The 18,199-nt window shown below is 40.2% G+C and overlaps 1 protein-coding gene across 1 annotated transcript in view; it reads right to left on the bottom strand.

The window, feature by feature from the left end:
• The window catches only part of LOC139459949 (aspartate--tRNA ligase, mitochondrial-like), a 62,338-nt gene that overhangs the window by 3,106 nt on the left and 41,033 nt on the right, over window positions 1-18,199 (bottom strand). The window contains exons 12-16 of the mRNA XM_071241684.1: window positions 13,533-13,685; window positions 13,188-13,242; window positions 10,879-10,962; window positions 9,761-9,840; window positions 8,000-8,110 (exon numbers count right to left, since the gene is read on the bottom strand). Coding sequence (XP_071097785.1) covers window positions 8,000-8,110; window positions 9,761-9,840; window positions 10,879-10,962; window positions 13,188-13,242; window positions 13,533-13,685 — 483 coding nt within the window. The remainder of the gene's footprint in view (window positions 1-7,999; window positions 8,111-9,760; window positions 9,841-10,878; window positions 10,963-13,187; window positions 13,243-13,532; window positions 13,686-18,199) is intronic.

The raw sequence follows: 18,199 nt of genomic DNA on the forward strand, positions 1-18,199 counted from the left end.
TCGAGACTTGTGAGCAGAGACATTGTTGTGAAGTAGTAGAATTCCAGCAGTCAGCATTCCTCCCCGCTTTTCTTTGAAAGAATCTCAGGCGACGAAGCAAATCAGCATATTAGGCACTGGTAATCATGTTTTAAAGTAATCAACAAGGATCACATCCTTCGCATCCCAGAATACAGTGGCAATAACTTTCTTCACTGATCTTGAAGACTTGAATTTCTTTGGTGCCGGAGAAGTGGAATGGTGCTAGGGCTGGGATGAGTCCAAATTTACTACCCAGGTACTGACCCCCTATTACCCGACACCTTACCACGGTACCCAATGTAGAGTTGGGAACAAAATAATTCTTGCAAATCCTCTCCCTCTATTACATCTTTGCCATAAATCCTGTATTTTGGCTTCAGTCACACTAACTAAAATTTTCAAATTCTTAACAGACATCCTCTTCAATGTCAATCACACAATGAGTTGTTACCAACACAGCACTATAGCAACCCAAGCTATGACGTGTGTAATGGCGGGAATCTCACTTCTATTCCCACATCTAACCACTAGAGGTAGATGAATTGGGGAGGTGTGTGGGAGTACTTCTGGGGCCATTTTAGTTAGTGTGACTGAAGCTAAAATACAGGATTCTTAATATTCTTAGAATTATTAACAATGATAACTATTGTTTGATGTTTGACTGGGAATAGTTTGACTGTACTTATATGGATGCATGAAATGATCAGATCAAGCGTACACAGAAATTGTCTGAAGCTTTATCTTTACTCAAACATGTACAAGTCAAAAGGAATGTGTGAATCATCAGGAAGAAATGTGTAACCACTGAGCTATAGTGAGTTGTCCTCATTAAACAATATATCACTTGACTAACTACAGGTCCGATTAGTACTGTGGGTAAACGGGTCGTACTCAGGACCCACCCGACATGAGTACCAGAGTTAACTGTCCCAGTCCTAAATGGTGCCATTCCATGGGTTGACATTTTGACTCAGGATCATAGTGGTAGACCCATGTTTTATCACCTGTTACCAATCTGTTTGTGAATTTGACAAAATCCTCCTCAATTAGCTCTAAATGTTCTCTGGCAATGGCAGTTCTTTTTTCCTTAAGATCAGAATTTAGAAACTTTGGCACAAGCAGATATCTTATTCATCTGTAAATGTTCATGAATAATAGTTTCAATGGATCCATGGCTCAGACCTGTGTCTTCTTCAAGTGCAGCAATGGTAAGTTTTTCTATCTCCTTGACTGAATCTTCATTGATGGAAGTTGAGGGACGTCCACACCTAGGGTCATCTTCAAGGCTTGTTGACATGCGGTCATGAATTTCTTGGGGAGTACATTTTCAAGTGGCTGTCACTAATATACAAACGGCCTCAACACACCAAGTACACTTGCAATGAACTACTCAAACAATGTACTACTCAAACAATGAACTACTCAAACAATGTACTACTCAAACAATGTACTACTCAAACAATGAACTACTCAGACGATGAACTACTCAAACAATGAACTACTCAAACAATGTACTACTCAAACAATGAACTACTCAAACAACGAACTACTCAGACGATGAACTACTCAAACAATGAACTGCTCAAACAATGTACTGCTCAAACAATGTACTACTCAAACAATGAACTACTCAAACAATGTACTACTAAAACAATGTACTACTCAAACAATGAACTACTCAAACAATGTACTACTCAAACAATGTACTACTCAAACAATGAACTACTCAAACAATGTACTACTCAAACAATGTACTACTCAAACAATGTACTACTCAAACAATGAACTACTCAAACAATGAACTACTCAAACAATGAACTGCTCAAACAATGGACTACTCAAACAATGAACTACTCAAACAATGTACTACAATGACTTGTTCACTTTGTTATGGCCCATAGTTAAAAGTAAGTCAGGCTTAGAACTTTTTGACCAATCCCCGTAACAATATATGGAACAAGAAGAAGAGATATTTTGAAAATAAATTTTAAATTTTGCTAAAAACCCACGAGAACTGATGGCGAGCTGACAGAAGCAAACAACTGGTTCTCACAAACAAACCCAATGGTGCGTACAACTGCAACGATGGCTTATAAAACACTTGCCACACTGACATTATAAAACACTTGCCACACTGACATTATAAAACCCTTGCCACACTGACATTAAAACAACCCCGCCACACTGACATTATAAACACTTGCCACACTGACATTATAAAACACTTGCCACACTGACATTATAAAACACTTGCCACACTGACATTAAAACAACCCCGCCACACTGACATTATAAACACTTGCCACACTGACATTATAAAACACTTGCCACACTGACATTATAAACACTTGCCACACTGACATTATAAAACACTTGCCACACAGACATCATAAACACTTGCCACACTGACATTATAAAACACTTGCCACACTGACATTATAAAACACTTGCCACACTGACATTATAAAACACTTGCCACACAGACATTATAAAACACTTGCCACACTGACATTATAAAACACTTGCCACACTGACATCATAAAACACTTGCCACACAGACATCATAAAACACTTGCCACACTGACATTATAAACACTTGCCACACTGACATTATAAACACTTGCCACACTGACATTATAAAACACTTGCCACACTGACATCATAAAACACTTGCCACACTGACATTATAAAACACTTGCCACACTGACATCATAAAACACTTGCCACACTGACATTATAAAACACTTGCCACACTGACATTATAAAACACTTGCCACACTGACATTATAAAACACTTGCCACACTGACATTATAAAACACTTGCCACACTGACATTATAAACACTTGCCACACTGACATCATAAAACACTTGCCACACTGACATCATAAAACACTTGCCACACTGACAGTATAAAACACTTGCCACACTGACATTATAAAACACTTGCCACACTGACATTATAAAACACTTGCCACACTGACATCATAAAACACTTGCCACACTGACATTATAAAACACTTGCCACACTGACATTATAAACACTTGCCACACTGACATTATAAACACTTGCCACACTGACATTATAAAACACTTGCCACACTGACATCATAAAACACTTGCCACACTGACATTATAAAACACTTGCCACACTGACATCATAAAACACTTGCCACACTGACATTATAAAACACTTGCCACACTGACATCATTAAACACTTGCCACACTGACATTATAAACACTTGCCACACTGACATCATAAAACACTTGCCACACTGACATCATAAAACACTTGCCACACTGACAGTATAAAACACTTGCCACACTGACATCATAAAACACTTGCCACACTGACAGTATAAAACACTTGCCACACTGACATCATAAAACACTTGCCACACAGACATTATAAAACACTTGCCACACTGACATTATAAAACACTTGCCACACTGACATTATAAAACACTTGCCACACTGACATCATAAAACACTTGCCACACTGACATTATAAAACACTTGCCACACTGACATTATAAAACACTTGCCACACTGACAGTATAAAACACTTGCCACACTGACATTAAAACAACCCCGCCACACTGACATTATAAACACTTGCCACACTGACATTATAAAACACTTGCCACACTGACATTATAAAACACTTGCCACACTGACATTATAAAACACTTGCCACACTGACAGTATAAAACACTTGCCACACTGACATTAAAACAACCCCGCCACACTGACATTATAAACACTTGCCACACTGACATTATAAAACACTTGCCACACTGACATTATAAAACACTTGCCACACTGACATTAAAACAACCCCGCCACACTGACATTATAAAACACTTGCCACACTGACATTATAAAACACTTGCCACACTGACATTATAAAACACTTGCCACACTGACATTATAAAACACTTGCCACACTGACATCATAAAACACTTGCCACACTGACATTATAAAACACTTGCCACACTGACATCATAAAACACTTGCCACACTGACATTATAAAACACTTGCCACACTGACATCATAAAACACTTGCCACACAGACATTATAAAACACTTGCCACACTGACATTATAAAACACTTGCCACACTGACATTATAAAACACTTGCCACACTGACATTATAAACACTTGCCACACTGACATCATAAAACACTTGCCACACTGACATCATAAAACACTTGCCACACTGACAGTATAAAACACTTGCCACACTGACATCATAAAACACTTGCCACACTGACATCATAAAACACTTGCCACACTGACAGTATAAAACACTTGCCACACTGACATTATAAAACACTTGCCACACTGACATTATAAACACTTGCCACACTGACATTATAAAACACTTGCCACACTGACATTATAAAACACTTGCCACACTGACATTATAAAACACTTGCCACACTGACATTAAAACAACCCCGCCACACTGACATTATAAAACACTTGCCACACTGACATTATAAAACACTTGCCACACTGACATTATAAAACACTTGCCACACTGACATTATAAAACACTTGCCACACTGACATTATAAACACTTGCCACACTGACATTATAAACACTTGCCACACTGACATTATAAAACACTTGCCACACTGACATCATAAAACACTTGCCACACTGACATTATAAAACACTTGCCACACTGACATTATAAACACTTGCCACACTGACATTATAAACACTTGCCACACTGACATTATAAAACACTTGCCACACTGACATCATAAAACACTTGCCACACTGACATTATAAAACACTTGCCACACTGACATCATAAAACACTTGCCACACTGACATTATAAAACACTTGCCACACTGACATCATTAAACACTTGCCACACTGACATTATAAACACTTGCCACACTGACATCATAAAACACTTGCCACACTGACATCATAAAACACTTGCCACACTGACAGTATAAAACACTTGCCACACTGACATCATAAAACACTTGCCACACTGACAGTATAAAACACTTGCCACACTGACATTATAAAACACTTGCCACACTGACATTATAAAACACTTGCCACACAGACATTATAAAACACTTGCCACACTGACATTATAAAACACTTGCCACACTGACATTATAAAACACTTGCCACACTGACATCATAAAACACTTGCCACACTGACATTATAAAACACTTGCCACACTGACATCATAAAACACTTGCCACACTGACATTATAAAACACTTGCCACACTGACATCATAAAACACTTGCCACACAGACATTATAAAACACTTGCCACACTGACATTATAAAACACTTGCCACACTGACATTATAAAACACTTGCCACACTGACATTATAAACACTTGCCACACTGACATCATAAAACACTTGCCACACTGACATCATAAAACACTTGCCACACTGACAGTATAAAACACTTGCCACACTGACATCATAAAACACTTGCCACACTGACATCATAAAACACTTGCCACACTGACAGTATAAAACACTTGCCACACTGACATCATAAAACACTTGCCACACTGACATCATAAAACACTTGCCACACTGACAGTATAAAACACTTGCCACACTGACATTATAAAACACTTGCCACACTGACATTATAAACACTTGCCACACTGACATTATAAAACACTTGCCACACTGACATTATAAAACACTTGCCACACTGACATTATAAAACACTTGCCACACTGACATTAAAACAACCCCGCCACACTGACATTATAAAACACTTGCCACACTGACATTATAAAACACTTGCCACACTGACATTATAAAACACTTGCCACACTGACATTATAAAACACTTGCCACACTGACATTATAAACACTTGCCACACTGACATTATAAACACTTGCCACACTGACATTATAAAACACTTGCCACACTGACATCATAAAACACTTGCCACACTGACATTATAAAACACTTGCCACACTGACATTATAAAACACTTGCCACACTGACATCATAAAACACTTGCCACACTGACATTATAAAACACTTGCCACACTGACATTATAAACACTTGCCACACTGACATTATAAACACTTGCCACACTGACATTATAAAACACTTGCCACACTGACATCATAAAACACTTGCCACACTGACATTATAAAACACTTGCCACACTGACATCATAAAACACTTGCCACACTGACATTATAAAACACTTGCCACACTGACATCATTAAACACTTGCCACACTGACATTATAAACACTTGCCACACTGACATCATAAAACACTTGCCACACTGACATCATAAAACACTTGCCACACTGACAGTATAAAACACTTGCCACACTGACATCATAAAACACTTGCCACACTGACAGTATAAAACACTTGCCACACTGACATCATAAAACACTTGCCACACAGACATTATAAAACACTTGCCACACTGACATTATAAAACACTTGCCACACTGACATTATAAAACACTTGCCACACTGACATCATAAAACACTTGCCACACTGACATTATAAAACACTTGCCACACTGACATTATAAAACACTTGCCACACTGACAGTATAAAACACTTGCCACACTGACATTAAAACAACCCCGCCACACTGACATTATAAACACTTGCCACACTGACATTATAAAACACTTGCCACACTGACATTATAAAACACTTGCCACACTGACATTATAAAACACTTGCCACACTGACAGTATAAAACACTTGCCACACTGACATTAAAACAACCCCGCCACACTGACATTATAAACACTTGCCACACTGACATTATAAAACACTTGCCACACTGACATTATAAAACACTTGCCACACTGACATTAAAACAACCCCGCCACACTGACATTATAAAACACTTGCCACACTGACATTATAAAACACTTGCCACACTGACATTATAAAACACTTGCCACACTGACATTAAAACAACCCCGCCACACTGACATTATAAAACACTTGCCACACTGACATCATAAAACACTTGCCACACTGACATTATAAAACACTTGCCACACTGACATCATAAAACACTTGCCACACTGACATTATAAAACACTTGCCACACTGACATTATAAAACACTTGCCACACTGACATTAAAACAACCCCGCCACACTGACATTATAAACACTTGCCACACTGACATTATAAAACACTTGCCACACTGACATCATAAACACTTGCCACACTGACATTATAAACACTTGCCACACTGACATTATAAAACACTTGCCACACTGACATTATAAAACACTTGCCACACTGACATTAAAACAACCCCGCCACACTGACATTATAAAACACTTGCCACACTGACATTATAAAACACTTGCCACACTGACATCATAAAACACTTGCCACACTGACATTATAAAACACTTGCCACACTGACATCATAAAACACTTGCCACACTGACATTATAAAACACTTGCCACACTGACATTATAAAACACTTGCCACACTGACATTAAAACAACCCCGCCACACTGACATTATAAACACTTGCCACACTGACATTATAAAACACTTGCCACACTGACATCATAAAACACTTGCCACACTGACATTATAAAACACTTGCCACACTGACATTATAAACACTTGCCACACTGACATTATAAAACACTTGCCACACAGACATCATAAACACTTGCCACACTGACATTATAAAACACTTGCCACACTGACATTATAAAACACTTGCCACACAGACATCATAAAACACTTGCCACACTGACATCATAAAACACTTGCCACACTGACATTATAAAACACTTGCCACACTGACATTATAAAACACTTGCCACACTGACATTGGGTAACAAAAGCAGTAAAACTCAAGCTCATATATGAGCTTCCCATGTTGTGAGGTTAGGGAAATAAAGGTGTGAAACTATAGAACTAACGTGTGGGCTGCTGGTGTTGAGTGAGTTTACCTTTAAGATGGTTTCCAGCACATATCTCTGCATCCTGGAGTTGTGTATTCGGATGGAGCCGCCGCCCACCTCGGCACCGTTCAGGACCAGATCATAGTGCTGACTCCGCACCTGCAGGAACACACATAGATGTGTAGCACCTCCAACACACACATGTAGCACCTTCAAAACACACACACACACACACACACACACACACACACACACACACACACACACACACACACACACACACACACACACACACACACACACACACACACACACACACACACGTAGCACAGTTAGCACATGTAGCACCTCAAACACCCCATACCCACCCACATGCAGCAGGTGCAGGGGCTGTCAAGGAGTGTGTGTATGTGTATATGATTTATCATCCAAAACTGGCTCTCACAGGAGATATCGCTTGGGTGAGATCAAGCGATATCTACACTGTAGATATCGCTGCAATGAAATTGCATCACAATGCTTTGCAGACCATTGTGACGTCATTGGTTACCATGACGTCACAATCAAATGACATTTCTAATGGCTCTGCTACTGAAGCTGTTAGCAGTACTTTTCACACTTAAGACACTGCTTATTACTGCCTACAAACTGAAAAAGTTGGAAGAATGATGTTGGATGATAAATAAAATCTCACCCTCGTGTCTTTTGATATCAAATATATCAACACTCGTTGATAAAAGTGGAAGAAATCCTCGGCAAGCCTCAGAGTTTTCCGACTTTTATCAACTCGTGTTGATATATTTGATATCAAAAGACACTCGGGTGAGATTCTCTATGTGTGTGCATGTGTGTGTATTTATGTGTGATGCACTGAACTCAGTGTGTGAACCATGTGTTCATCATCCTTCTGAGGGGCTGTAAAGGAGTTTGTGTGTGAGTGTGTGATGTGTGTGTGTAATTGTGTGTATGAGTACATGTAAGTATGCACTGACCTCGGGGTATGTATATATGTGTATATATGAGTGTGTGTGTGTGATGTGTGTATGTTTACATATATGTGCGTGTGTGATGTGTGTGTGCACACATTTGTGTGTATGATGTGTGTATTATATGTGTGTGCATTATATGTGCATGTGTGTATGTGTGTGATGTGAGTGTGACGTGTGTGTGTATATGTGTGTGTGATGTGTATATGTATGTGATATGTGTGCACATGTGTGTGTGCACATGTGTGTGTGTATATGATATATGTTTGTGTATGTGTGTGTGTGTATGATGTGTGTGTGTGCACATGTGTGTGTGTATATGATATATGTTTGTGTATGTGTGTGTGTATGATGTGTGTGTACGTGTGTGTATGATGTGTGTGTGCGTGTGTGTATGATGTGTGTGTGTGTGTATGATGTGTGTGTGTATGATGTGTGTGAACGTGTGTGTATGATGTGTGTGTACGTGTGTGTGATGCACTGACCTTCTCAGGGTGTGTGTACAGCAGGTGTTCGTCCTCCTTGTGTGGGGCTGTGAAGGGATGGTGGGCAGACGTGTGTGTGGGGCTGTGTTTTATGATGTGTGTGTGTGTGTATGATGTGTGTGGACGTGTGTGTATGATGTGTGTGTACGTGTGTGTGTGATGCACTGACCTCAGGGTGTGTGTACAGCAGGTGTTCGTCCTCCTTGTGTGGGGCTGTGAAGGGATGGTGGGCAGACGTGTGTGTGGGGCTGTGTGTGTATGATGTGTGTGTGTGTGTGTATGATGTGTGTGGACGTGTGTGTATGATGTGTGTGTACGTGTGTGTGTGATGCACTGACCTTCTCAGGGTGTGTGTACAGCAGGTGTTCGTCCTCCTTGTGTGGGGCTGTGAAGGGATGGTGGGCAGACTCGACTCCCTCTGTAACATGAAGCCACCAACATTGTTCTCATCATCAACTGATAACACCGTCCACACTCAACAAGTTAGATATGCTTTATGAAAGGGCTGCAACGATACAGGAAGGTCACGATATGATAGGCATCTCGATATTCTGGTCAAAATACGATACGTACCTCAATACGCAATGATAAAAAAAAACAAGACTTAAAGCATGTCAAGATTGAACCTTTCATGATTTTGGAACAGTCAAAATTATTTTATAATAACAAGACTACTGAAGTAGTTAAGCTTCAAAGTGGAACTTTCTCTAACCTTCCTTCAAAACAATTCAAAGTTCAAACACCAGAAAGTAATTAATGTACTTCACCAGTGATACAACTTCAAAGAATTTTGATGCAATGGTCGAAGAAATTGTATCTGAAATTATTATTTTATCAGGAATAATATATTCCAATATCGTGTTACTTTAGTTGCAGCTTTTACTATATATATATTTAAAATTATAAGAACCACAAGCGTAGCACGTAATGGTAACACGGCACTTGTGGTCAAACGGCGCTCGTGGTCACAAGGCACTCATGGTCACATGGCACTCATGGTCACATGGGACTCGGGGTCACACAGCACTCGAGGTCACAAGGCACTCGAGGTCACACAACACTCATGGTCACATGGCACTCGGGGTCACGAGGCACTTGAGGTCACACAGCATTATTGGTCACAAGGCCCTCCCGGTGACACGGCACTCATGGTCATATGGCACTCGGGGTCACACGGCACTCGAGGTCACATGGCACTCATGGTCACACAGCATTCTAAGTCATATGGCACTCATGGTCACACAGCACAAAAACACATCACTCATGGTCACACGGCACTCATGGTCACATTGCACTCGGGGTCACACGGCACTTGAGGTCACATGGCACTCGTGGTCACACAGTATTCTAGGTGACACGGCACGGTTACACGGCACTCGTGGTCACAAGGCACTCGGGGTCACACGGCTCTCCTGGTCACACGGCACTCATGGTCTCACGGCACTCTATTCTCTACCTTCTCCATCTTCTCTTGGCAGGAACAGTGGAAAGTCCTCCACCCATAGGAAGTGGAATCCAGCACTCGACCTCACCGGCACACCTGCACAGGGAAGATGAATGCAATCAACACACCAGACAATCCAGTGATTGGCATCATGAGCCTCGATCCACGCAATAGGGATACGATGACATGCATCAACCATGTCAGTGAGCCTGACCACCCGGTCGCCTCTTACGACAAGCATAGTGGCTTTTACGGCAAGCATGGGTTGCTGAAGACCTATTCTACCCCGCATCTTCACGGGTCTCAAGGTTTTGAGAAGAATGGGTGCATAAGTATGGAACTACGCCAATTTGAGCAATATTTTAGCAATGTCCTGGAAGGGGACCCCAGAGGATTCTTTAATTCATATTGTTTTAATCAAAGATGGCTATGTTGCAGTCATACTGAAATATATGAACGGATACCAGATGCTTTGACTGACATGGCTTTCAAGTTAGGTGAGCTAAAAAATCCCAGGTTTTCAATCTGTAAAACATTTCTTAAGTTTTTATTAATTTCTTATTTGTACAACTCAGGAAATGAAGAATGAATTTGTTTGCAATATTTTTCAGATACAGTTTTGTGCCATTGATAAATTACTGATATCAGAGACCATATACTGATATTCCATATTAAATATTGATTCTTTGGGGGAGTATTCAACATATTGCTGCATCCCTGGTTCACTCAATTGGGTATGTTTAATATTTAAAGGTTCTGCTTAGAATGTTGTTTCTGGCGTCACAGAAGCTCACATCATCGATATACTTGTCTCCCTTTAAAGCAAGACATATCATTTTGTGCATTATTCACCGTACTAGATTTCATGTGGTGAGGTGAAATGGGGTTCATACATTGTGTCCAAGATTATAGCACTTCTAAAGTGATGTGTGGCTGCTTGTACTAGTCTGGACTAATGCCGATTTTATAGTGCTAGCCCACTGAGATACATGCCGCAGTTTAACATGAATACCCCACTCAGACACCGACCAGTCTTTGTTTTTGCCACCCAACAACAAGTAACATCTTTTCACATCTTCTGGTCTGACAAAGTTGGGGATCAAACCACCAACTTTGTGCTCTGGAAACAGATCTATCCACAGGACCGCAAATCCTGAAAGGGCTGCACAGGGTAATGATTAGCCCGTAATGTTTACAGTGTTGTCACATAATTAGATTTCAGCAATTCCTTGTACTTATTTGTACACATGTAATTAAATTAATTGGCCAATAGCGATATATCTGTGCATCTTATGCAAATATGCAGCTTATCAGCTGCGTGAAGTATTCCTCATTTCCTACTTACATCAACAGAAAGCTGAGAAGCACTGGAGTGCCCCGATTGATGTGTTACTATCTGCCGACAACACCTCCTCCTCCCCACATGGGCTTAATTAGCCTCATTACACACAGCTAATTGTTGTGTTGACCCTGGGGTTATCTGACGAGGATGTGCAAGGCTAGGTAACACGCTTATCTCCCCTGGCCAGGGCCGGCACACACAGGGTACAACCTAGGAGTGTCCATGGGAGGCATGGACTCTAATATTAGCAGGATATCAGCACACATTAGCTATGATTGGGTGGGTCACACACCTTTGTACAGCATCAAGAATATCTAATTATTTGTGAGTCTCCATGTCTCCCTTAGTGCTGTAATCATCTTAATTCTGCATGACCCGTACCTCCGGAGAAGGCTTATTACACTATTAGCAGTAGACTAGTCTCTGAAAATGTATAATACTGATCGGAACAAATAACTCCATTTAAATTGAAAAGGTGTCCCATTGAGATAGGAGATTCAGTGTGTGAGTGAGTATGGTTTTAGCAATATTCCAGCAATATCATGTCGGGGGACACCTGAAATGAGCTTCATATATTGTACAAGTGGGGAATCGAACCCAGGTCTTCGGTGTGAAGAGTGAGCACTTTAACCACTGGACTACACCACCGCCCCTTCAGAACCTGAGGGAAATCTAGACTTGCTTCATTTCGGGCTTTTGCATTACAGTCAGGGCTGGACGGAAGGAAAAATAATATGGATAAGGGACTGTGACACAGGCTATGTCAACAGCAACAAGTCAGCTTGACCACTGTTAACTACTATATCGTACAACAAGGACGTGACACAGACTGGCAACAAACATGTGACACAGACATGTATTGCGTATTGAATATACTATTATCATGAACTAACACGTTGTACATGGCAGCACGGTGACAAGCTTCCCTCTACTGACATGATGAGGTCATGCTACGTACTGCTGTAGCAACATCCGTTACCTCTTGCCTCCAGTGCGTCCGCACACGCCAGTCTTGCCCGGCCCAGACACGTCAGCTATTGGAAGCAATGAAATTATGGAATTATTAAAGGAATTTCTGATCCTACTTTCCACAAAATTCAAGACTGGATGGTTACTGGTGTTTTGCAAATCCAGATGTTATTTTAAAGAAAACTATGAACCCTGGTGTGTTGTTTAAGAAATACACCTTGTAACTATGTAATTTTAATGGCAGAAAATTTCTCTTTTTTTATTCAACAGTCTGAAGCAAAATTATATTTTTGCAATTGGACAATTTGTAAAGGACAATTACATCAGGAACAACAGATAATCACTGACAACTCACCACATTATCTGTTTCTCCTGTTACCATGACAACAATATCATTCGGTTGCACAACCAGTCTATCTGAGATGGACTGCTTGACTCCCTCAGTCAGAGACTTGGCCACGCCCCCCTGCCATGTGTTGACTTCCTTGATCTTCACAGTCATGACATTCTGTAACAAACGTTCCGCATGTTACCATGATAACCACATCATGCCACGCCCCCTGCTATGTGTTGTCTTCCTTAATCTTCACAGTCATGACATTCTGTAACAAACGTTCCCCATGTTACCATGACAACCACATCATGTCACGCCCCCTGCCATGTGTTGTCTTCCTTTATCTTCAGTCATGACATTCTGTAACAAACATTCCCCATGTTACCATGACAACCACATCATGCCACGCCCCCTGCCATGTGTTGTCTTCCTTTATCTTCAGTCATGACATTCTGTAACAAACATTCCCCATGTTACCATGACAACCACATCATGCCACGCCCCCTGCCATGTGTTGTCTTCCTTGATCTTCCCAGTCATGACATTCTGTAACAAACATTCCCCATGTTACCATGACAACCACATCATGCCACGCACCCCCTGCCATGTGTTGTCTTCCTTGATCTTCACAGTCATGACATTCTGTAACAAACATTCCCCTTGTTACCATGACAACCACATCATGCCACGCCCCCTGCCATGTGTTGTCTTCCTTGATCTTTACAGTCATGACATTCTGTAACAAACATTCCCCATGTTACAATGACCAGGGCTCCAGATTATTTTTCAGCATCGGGAGTATGTGCTCCTTATTATTTCAATATTAGGAGTACAGGCAAAACTAAAGAGTACACTTACAGTACTGATAAGAAGTCTAGGGTATTCTGTATTTTTTAGGGGGTGTGGGGATTCGAGTATTATGAGCAGAATTAATTTACATCGTATCCCTTTAGCAAAATCAGGTATATGAACATGTAATGATTGTAATGATTTACCATTTAAATTGTATTTCCTGAATTCTAGTTGGCAAATTTGTTTTAATTATATGCAGAGATTAAGATTACTGGGTGTAATTTTTCGTAAACTAAGCCGGAAACAGCAATCAGCGATACACACGTTTCTCGGAATCTACCGGTGATTCCATTACATATTACCCAATACAATAACTTTAAAGAATTTTAATGCAATGATCTGAAGAATTGTACATGAATTTATTATTTTATCAGGAATGATATATTCCAAAATCGTGCTATTTTCGTTGCAGCTTTACTATATATATTTAAAACAACAATAACCATAAGCATAACTAATCACTAACTTTGGGGCAGGTGATCGCTATTGCTGGATAGTTTGTACACGTGGAGCAGTATGACTAGTCACCGTCAAGGCCCCCGCGCTCGCGAAAACTCTTTTTTGACACGTAGCACTGTGAAACTGCAACAAATTTACTTTTGACTCGTCAAAGTGTGGCATTTATGAAATCTACCAGTATATATATATCTTTTTTCTGTCAACTAAAGTTCATTTCAAGGCATCAATAACAGTAATCTAACTGGTTGTGGTGTACGACTAAGAAAGTCCCTTACAGGTTTAAGCCAGAACATATGTGACAACATTAGGTTGTTTAAAACCCCTAATATTTATTCCCCTGATTTTCCATTAACAATCAACATAAGCATGATAAGTATTTAGTGCTGATATTAATATGGGGGCATCCTTGTAGTGTACTGTAGCGTCCTTGTAGTGTACTGTAGCGTCCTTGAAGTGTACTGTAGCATCCTTGTAGTGTACTGTAGCATCCTTGTAGTGTACTGTAGCGTCCTTGTAGTGTACTGTAGCATCCTTGTAGTGTACTGTAGCATCCTTGTAGTGTACTATAGCGTCCTTGTAGTGTACTGTAGCATCCTTGTAGTGTACTGTAGCATCCTTGTAGTGTACTGTAGCGTCCTTGTAGTGTACTGTAGCGTCCTGGTAGCGAGAGTTTTCTTTTACAAATTGCGAAATGTCCAAGAGACTTGGCCACACATCCCAGAAGATATATCATTTTATGGAAACAAATAACTCCATTTAAATTGAAAAGGAGCCCTATAGTCTGTCATACAGATCCTGAAACTAAATATATCCAATACAGGCCATGCAAGTCTTTAATATTTGGCAAGTCTAGATGACTCCATGAAAATGAAGAAAGCCTCTTGGCTGCTTTTTATTATATCTAATTTAAACTATAGCTTAACCACTGTTTTTTTCTGTAAAATATGTTCATTTCATGTAAATCTGGGAGCCCCAGTGATGTGGAAGATTAAGAACCTTAGGAAAATCTAGACTTGCTTCATTTACAGCCATAGCATATTACAAGAAAGGACTGGGCAGATTAAGGGAATATAACATGGTTCAGGGATTGTGAGACTGCCTACCACTCCGCCATGTATTGTCCTTCTGGATGTTCACACTCATAACATCCCCCCATCCCTCCTCCACCCCCCACCTCCACACACTATGTAACAGGATCAGAATCTTGTATCAAAATAACCAAATGTCTCACCAGCTTATATATGACTGATATATATTATATCAAATAATATCTATATTCTATTTTTAAACACAACAATGTAGAAAATTAAAAACAAACAAACCCATAAATAATTGAATGAGAAATATTAATAAATTGAAGATCACGGACAGTACAGATGTTGGTTGGTGTATAGACTCACACAAGTCTCAAAAGCAATACTTGTTTGTATAAAACATAAGTTCTAGTTTTTCAGTTGTCCCCACAAGAGGCTGGTGTCCTCAGACTGTCCACATATCTAGACTTGCCCATCAGGAGAATAGAATTACTACACATCCAGGGACTTTTCTTTCGGTACAGCCTTGGAGCAAGGCTAGTTAGTGTAGAGCCATGGGCGTGGAGTGTGAACCATCACCTCCTCCTCTACACCAGACAGGGAGGGATCCTGTTACCCAGCTCTAGGGTGTTGAATTACCCCCAGTGATACAGGATCCCCCCCAGTGATACAGGATCCCCCCCATCAGTTGGCGGGAGGAGGCAGACCCATCTTGTTGAACTGTACCTTACAGGCCAGGACACTGCTTCACACACCCCACTCCCGGTATCATATGTACTCAAATTGTTTTCTCCTACACTGATGAGATGTTACTTGATTTTGAGTGAGACTGATGGTATTGTGATGTGATGGTATTGTGATGTAATGTCAGTGTGATGTCATGTCAGAGTGATGTGATGATATTGTGATGTAATAGTTGTGTGATGTGATGATATTGTGATGTAATAGTTGTGTGATGTGATGGTATTGTGATAGTTGTGTGATGTGATGGTATTGTGATGTGATAGTTGTGTGATGTGATGGTATTGTGATGTCATGTTGGTGTGATGTCATGTTAGTGTGATGTCATGTCAGTGTGATGTGAAGGTATAGTGATGTGATGGTTGTGTAATGTGATGGGATTGTGATGTCATGTTAGTGTGATGTCATCTTTGTGTGATGTCATGTTAGTGTGATGTCATGTTAGTGCAATGTCATGTTAGTGTGATGTCATGTTAGTGTGATGTCATGTTGGTGTGATGTCATGTTAGTGTGATGTCATCTTTGTGTGATGTCATGTTAGTGTGATGTCATGTTAGTGTGATGTCACCTTTGTGTGATGTCATGTTAGTGTGATGTCATGTTAGTGTGAGGTCATGTTAGTGTGATGTCATGTTAGTGCAATGTCATGTTAGTGTGATGTCATGTTAGTGCAATGTCATGTTAGTGTGATGTCATCTTTGAGTGATGTCATGTTGGTGTGATGTCATGTTAGTGTGATGTCATGTTGGTGCAATGTCATGTTAGTGTGATGTCATGTTAGTGTGATATCATCTTTGTGTGATGTCATGTTAGTGTGATGTCATGTTAGTGTGAGGTCATGTTAGTGTGATGTCATGTTAGTGCAATGTCATGTTAGTGTGATGTCATGTTAGTGCAATGTCATGTTAGTGTGATGTCATCTTTGAGTGATGTCATGTTGGTGTGATGTCATGTTAGTGTGATGTCATGTTAGTGCAATAAAATGTTAGTGTGATGTCATGTTAGTGCAATGTCATGTTAGTGTGATGTCATGTTGGTGTGAGGTCATGTTAGTGTGATGTCATCTTTGTGTGATGTCATGTTAGTGTGATGTCATGTTAGTGTGATGTCATGTTAGTGTGATGTCATGTTAGTGCAATGTCATGTTAGTGTGATGTCATGTTGGTGTGAGGTCATGTTAGTGTGATGTCATCTTTGTGTGATGTCATGTTAGTGTGATGTCATGTTAGTGTGATGTCATCTTTGTGTGATGTCATGTTAGTGTGATGTCATGTTAGTGTGATGTCATGTTAGTGCAATGTCATGTTAGTGTGATGTCATGTTAGTGCAATGTCATGTTATTGTGATGTCATCTTTGAGTGATGTCATGTTGGTGTGATGTCATGTTAGTGTGATGTCATGTTGGTGCAATGTCATGTTAGTGTGATGTCATGTTAGTGTGATGTCATCTTTGTGTGATGTCATGTTAGTGTGATGTCATGTTAGTGTGATGTCATGTTAGTGTGATGTCATGTTAGTGTGATGTCATGTTAGTGCAATGTCATGTTAGTGTGATGTCATGTTAGTGTGATGTCATGTTAGTGTGATGTCATCTTTGTGTGA

Source organism: Haliotis cracherodii, unplaced genomic scaffold (assembly GCF_022045235.1).
Source record: "Haliotis cracherodii isolate W230 unplaced genomic scaffold, xgHalCrac1.p SCAF_13, whole genome shotgun sequence".
Taxonomy (NCBI): Eukaryota; Metazoa; Mollusca; class Gastropoda; order Lepetellida; family Haliotidae; genus Haliotis; species Haliotis cracherodii.